A 6,562-nucleotide genomic window follows, 5' to 3' on the forward strand; every position below is an offset into this window, starting at 1 on the left:
CTGTCCATTAGTCAGCAACCTTTTCTTCACTAGGAAAATCAAGTGAGTTTTTCAATAGCTGTTGGCTAACACACAAAATCCTACCACACACAGGACAACTTGCTTAGCATGTTAGCTGGTCTGGGCAGACCCCAGTGAATACACTAGGATTTGCCTTGATCAGCTGACACATTAGAATTACAATTTATTTTGCCTGCACTAAAAATTTATCATCATGTTTATTAAGGAGCATTAGGCAACAGAGATTTGAGAAACTCACACCTTTATGCCTCCAATACCTATAACTTCAAGAAATATTTCAATACTAATGAGGACAGTGCCTATTTAGATCACAAATGCTGTTCCCTGCCTATATTTTATAAAAAGGTGCAATCCCTAGGACATTTCCATTTCAAAGAAAGGACTACAGCAAAATTCTCAAAGAAAAAACAAAACACTGATGAAAAAAGTGCCCCTTTTATTTAAAGTTCTTTCAATAATGAAGTGCACATTAAAGGACCAAATCCAGTCCTACCATAAACAGATGCAAAATGAATCTTCCCAAGACTGAATTTGACCCTGAAATATACCTGTCAAATCTGTGGCACTCTGGCATCTTATTATGAAAAACAGGCATTTGAGAGGCCTAGTATTTGCCTTTAAAAATATATATGTACATTTTTCCATTTAACTCTGATTATGTACAAAGCAGAAAGCAATAAATATAAATTCTGTAATACACCATTAAAAAAATAAACATTTCATTTGGAGAAGACAACATTTGACATTTGACAGCTCCTCTATGTTTCTTAAGTAGCAGAAAAAGAGGGAGAACACACAGAACAAGATAACTACAAATCGCACAAGTATGTCTCATAACAGTAGAGAAGTCACTGAGATGGTACGAACATTGGCCTTTTTCACTGGTTTGACTCGTCTATTCTCCTCCGACAGAATGGACAACAGTTATGTTGGAGCACTAGGAGCTCGTAATCTTCAGAGTGAAACATCTGTGAATTAGGAAGATTTAGTTATACCCACTTATATTGCAATTGGTTTCCATATGGGAAAAACTGAAATCCAAGTGAAACCAATGTCATACGCTACTGTTATGATGGGGTAAGATTTTCATTCACAGCTGTCTGTAACAGCTGTAATTTGAAAAAACAGGGGCAAATATTTAAAATAAAGAAGTGTAGAGACCGCATAAGTCAGTTCACCCAAGAAGTGCAAACCAACTGTCCTCTCAAGATGGGCAGAGTTTAGAGGCTTTTACTATTATTACAATAACCGTACTTCCCCCCTCCACCCCAATCAGGAATTTTAAAAGCACGACTCAGGAAGAAGACGAACTACAAAGGAAAAAAAAAGACAGTCATTTTACTTGCTGGATGCCCTCATTAACCACTCAAGCAGGCATCAAATAAACCCAGAAAGAGAAACTGCTGAACTTCCTTTGATTCTTCAACTTTAAAGCCTGGTTTATGAGGGCATCCAGTATGTAAAATGACTATTGCTTCAGCTATTCCAAGCTCTTCTGAAGACATCCTGTTTTCTCTGAAAGTGGTTCAGACTGTTTTTCTATTTTAGTTTTTATTTGAGACTCCAGGGAATAAATAACCAGGGTTAGAAATTAGTGTTTGGAGGTCATTTCAAGTAGTTTCACAGGAAGAATGATTTTTTGAGGGCTTCCATCAAAGCATTACTCATACCTGAAAGCAGGATGGACACATGGTAATGGAGGCATCTGGCAGCAAGGACCGGTAGTACTGCCACCGTAATGGCTTTGGCCAACGTTTAATCAGGACATCCCTCCGGCTCATCGAATGGAGAACTGCACGATTCACCACGACAGGAACAAATTCCGAGCCTCCTTGCTGCACCAAAGAAAGAAATGATGGTTACCAGTTGTAAGGCATTTTGAAAATTAGAAAATTCTCTGTAAAGTGTTACAGCACACAAGGATGAGCCGGTGGTTCTTCCTTGGCCTTCTTTAAAAGCAACAAAAAAAAAAGCAGCATTTATCAAAACTTGACAGAAAATGCCTCTTTTCCAGGCGCACTGCCCACACCCAGCCCTGTGCACTTGGATGTTATCAGGCTTGCAAGTGGCTTCACCCCTCTCCCAGCCATGTGAAACTGCGGTAGAAAAACTTTTGGAAGGAGCCAGCCAGGAACTTGTGCTGACAGGAAGAGAGAAGCAGCTGTGCCAGGGACCAGGGGTTACAAATATTTAGTACCCCACTGATTCCTACAATTTTTTACACTGGACATTCTCTTCCCTCGCAGACGAGCTGTTGCTCCAGCCTTCCCAATCTCTTTGTCTCCACCTACCTTAAGTTTTCCTTCTCTCCTATTCCTATTGTAGCCTGCTCCATTATGTCTTTCCTTGTAGTCTCTTCTCTTCCCATTTTCTGTTTAATTTTTTTCCCAGCAAAACCTCTTAAAAATATTGTGACGCTAATATAATAGATGTAGACAATCATACTGATCCCTCTACTTGCGTATTATATTACCTCCATCCCACCCTTTCCATACATCGAATTTTTTGGGGCAAGGACATTCTATTGTTTGCTTTGGTACAAATGCCACCAAAATGAAGACCTTGATACAAAAAAAATACCACTTTCCCTGAATTAACCATATCCTCATCCAAATATTCAGTTATTCCAGTGTACCTGGAGAGTAATTTCTCATAAATTTTAAATCTGCTTTTGCAGTGAGGGGTAGAGATAATCAATGGTAAAGAGACCAGAGAGGGAGGATTTATTTGATTTTAATACATTCAGATACAGCAAGGGGCTCTTCAGTGTTTTCTCTTACAAAGTGGTTGGTCCACGGAAGGTCACCATTTCCCTCCCAACTTCCAACTCATTCACTTTCCTTCATCTCCTGTGATCTACAGAGCCTGGTAAAACTTTGTAAAGGCCTTGCAGATGCTACATGGTGTCAAACTAAACTTGTTAACAATCTGATCTGTAACAAGATAGGAACTATGGGATGACACCTGAACTGGGATTCAAGAGTACGATGGAGAGGTGTTTGTGGGTTGTAGTATTGTGGCCTTCTTCTTGGTCTTCAGTACCAACAAAAGCAACATTTGACTGGACAAAAATGACTTATCTGGAAAAAGGCAAGAAAGCCTCCCACCTCGAAGCTCAATTTTGCTGTAAAGGGATCGTCTTCTTCAATAATGTCTGTGTCGTCATCCAGTCTCAAACTCTGAGCATCTACGCAGATTGGTAAGGAAGAAACAAGGACTCCTCTAAAATCAAGTGTTACCTTGGCACTCACAGAATTTGTCTGATGGTTTAAAATTAAAGTCTCTCACCCCATAATTTGTCACAGACTGAGGAGGCCAGTGTGTTTAGATATCACTAAAGCAATACCTAGATTATCTTAGATACTGCTGTGGAAGGACCTTGCCCTGATCCAGGAAGAATAGTGCGTCACTTACCTAAACAGCAATTGTTACGGAAGAGCTGAGCCCAGCAAACTAAGAGCAATAACTAATCTACATAACTACGTGTGACCTTAGCATTACCCTCCTCCTCCAGTCCCTGTCTCTTCTTTAGATTGCAACAAGCAAGCGTTTCAAAATGACATTCTAAACAATTTTAGGGCAGAGTCTCTGTTGTCTTGTGCATCTGTAAGGGTATAAAAGAATAATGTATTGCCACATACTTACCATCCTTTATGGAAAATACAAAAGCAGTTACATGAAAAAATATGTAAAAAAAAACTGTATTATTTTTAACCTAGAAATACTTGACAAGGTTATAAAACAGATTTTCCTAAAGAAAGGCTTTTAAAAAATCCTCGGTTTATTGTTCTTTTTCTTTTTACTGCTTTTTTCAGTTGTTATAGCAACTTGAAAAGGAAACACATAATGGAATTATACTAACTTATGGCAACCGTGAATCTGTCCCATACTCAAGAGACTAAAGCAGATTATGAAAGAAAACAGACAAAAGTGTTGCCTTACAAGTTGCCACGCTTTTTCTAAAATCACCAAAGATAGTTCTGGATTGAAAGGATACTCTCACTTGTCATCTCTTGCCATTTATTCTCTCTCTTACTTAGTCTTGGTGCTTCAAGATCAATAAGAGCTACAGCTTCTTCATCTGTGATCCCTTCTTCCAAATAGAACTCAACCAGATGCAATACTTCTGAAGGACATGTGAAAAGGGAGAGAGCAGTTACCCACAAGAACTTAGACAGGCGGGCTAGGAAATACCATGTCATATAAAAGAGATACATAACCTCAGACTTGAGCAGTGGGATTCCTTGACCCATTCAAATTAGGGTACAGAAAATATAACTTCAGTTGGAATTTGGGTTCAAGCATTCAGGATGCCTCATTACAAGCAAAGCAGCACCATTTTGCAGACAGCAAACATATACAGCCTTGGACACCAAAATGTGTTTTATTCAGAAACGGGATACAGCTTTCAAACTTGTGCTCTAACCCACCAATGAAAGGGCAGCTCTCTCTAGCGTGGGACATGACACGTTCTGAATGTTAGTAATACCAAAGGAAAAGATTGGTTTCTTCAAAAAATGCTACATAGGAAATGCTGGGGAGGCAGAATTTATTGGCCATGGAACTACTGATTCAGTGTTAAGAAAACGTACAACTAACTAACACACATTTGTCCCCAGTCAAGGTTTATATTCCAACGCACCATAAGACGAAGCAGAGAAGACAAAAGGCTGTCTACAGTTAATGCAAACGTTCCCCAGATTATTTAGCAAGGGATTGTTGGTAGAGCACCTATAACACAAGGGCACAAGCTCCTGCAAAGACACACACAGAAAACAGGATAAATACAAGCACATCAACATATTCTGAATGCTTTCAGCCTGATTAAACACTAGGCTGCTTTATCTTTCTATCAATGGAGTTACAACCAATATAATAATAGAACTGGAGTAGGAGTGGTGAAATCAGGCCCTTAAAACTTCTGCAAAAAATTTCCACCACAGTAAAACAGCAAGTTTTCCCTTTAAAACTAGCTGGTACCTCACTGTTGGGCTACAATCTTCTATTTGCTTCTGCTGTAGCAGAAGCAGAATCCTGTACCCTGTATACCAAAAGGATGTAAATAAAGGTTACTGAAACAATATATTTTTGCCTGAAGGTCTGGTCAAGTTTAGGTTATACAGTTCATTCATCTCTATTCTTTTAAACTACATAATTATTTTAGGCACTTCTGTGAATCTCAAGATTGTATTTCTATTATTTCAGGTGGCCAGATGCACATTCATTTTCAGTTAAACATTGGCACAATACAAATTTATTTTCAGCAAGCACCCCATCTGACAGGTTTTTTAGAACGTTGCAGAGACAGACTTCAACCCAAAAAAAATGTATTAAAATTAAGATTTAAGGGAGGAAAAACAAATCATTCAAAGCATTGGAGGAAAGGAGCTGTACTAAACAGACCAATTGAAAAAATGACCTCCAAAAGTATACAGATTTGGAGAAAGACCCAAGTCAACCATGCAGTATGCTGATATGGAGTTGAGAGGAAAGGTTAAGCTAAGAAATGGAGTGAGCAAGGCAGGGTGGCAGGTGGCTGCAAGACAGAGACACAACAGGACTTGCCCATGGAAACAGGGTTTTCATTTAGACTGGAGAGAGGCAGAAACTCATGCATAAAGAACAAAGAATTTGTTTCCGGCAGAAATATAATTGCTGACCTCAAATTAATGTATTGTAGGCTTATTTGGACATGAGACTAGAGCTTCTTGCACTAGACCACAAAGTAATAATTAAACAACACAATATAACTTACTTCACTGTCATGAAATGGCTTGGATCGGATTGTCAAGCTGCCTAGTTCAATTGATTTCTGAAACCTAGCTGGGATCTGCAGTCCCTGCAACTTGTCATAGGCATGACGAGCCAATTTATATGCGCCCAGAGCTTTACTCTGTTTTGCCAATGCAAATAATGTATTGCTATAATCAAATTAAGGAATAAACACACATATGGCACTTGTGAAAAACAAAGTTACTTTTAATCAGAGAAGCTGTGCATTGAAGCACAACCAAGCCTAGTTCTCTAGAAGCAGCCTTAACTAAAGAAACCTGTTTACATAAGTGTATTTACATAAGCATATTGCTTTAATTGCCACAGTTGATTGGAAGAGGATAAAGAACTGGCCCATGGATAATGCAACTCCTACCAACAGGAGCTGGACTTACCTCAATGCCTTTGGCTAACAGGTCTTTTCTCCCTCCCCCAAATGTGTACCAGCTAACAAATAAAGCAAGCAACATTTAGAAAGGTATTTAACCACCCCCCTCAAAGCACCATATAAAGGACAGTTTTATTGCCACCAGCTTAGAAGCTGGTGCATCATCAAGGAGCACATTTGTGATGGGCCAGCATCAGAAATGATGCTCAGGGGCAATCAGCATGGATTTATTAGGGGGAGATCATGTCAGACCAACCTGATTGCCTTCTACGATCAGGTCACAAAGGCCATGGATGCAGGTGTCGCGGTGGATGTAGTCTTTCTGGACTTCAGCAAGGCCTTTGACACCGTCTCTCACCCCATCCTAGTTAAAAAACTAGG

The 6,562-nt window shown here is 39.3% G+C and overlaps 1 protein-coding gene across 4 annotated transcripts in view; it reads right to left on the bottom strand.

Moving 5' to 3' along the window:
- Window positions 1-437: 437 nt before the first annotated feature.
- The window catches only part of IFT122 (intraflagellar transport 122), a 38,924-nt gene continuing 32,799 nt past the window's right edge, over window positions 438-6,562 (bottom strand). For all 4 annotated transcript variants that reach the window (XM_019504660.1, XM_019504661.1, XM_019504658.1 and 1 more), the window contains 6 exons: window positions 5,777-5,942; window positions 4,664-4,775; window positions 4,019-4,147; window positions 3,129-3,208; window positions 1,692-1,856; window positions 438-989 (listed from right to left, as the gene is read on the bottom strand). In XM_019504660.1, coding sequence (XP_019360205.1) covers window positions 900-989; window positions 1,692-1,856; window positions 3,129-3,208; window positions 4,019-4,147; window positions 4,664-4,775; window positions 5,777-5,942 — 742 coding nt within the window. In that variant the 3' untranslated portion in view covers window positions 438-899. The remainder of the gene's footprint in view (window positions 990-1,691; window positions 1,857-3,128; window positions 3,209-4,018; window positions 4,148-4,663; window positions 4,776-5,776; window positions 5,943-6,562) is intronic.

Source organism: Gavialis gangeticus, unplaced genomic scaffold (assembly GCF_001723915.1).
Source record: "Gavialis gangeticus isolate Ggan-Ray unplaced genomic scaffold, GavGan_comp1, whole genome shotgun sequence".
Taxonomy (NCBI): domain Eukaryota; kingdom Metazoa; phylum Chordata; order Crocodylia; family Gavialidae; genus Gavialis; species Gavialis gangeticus.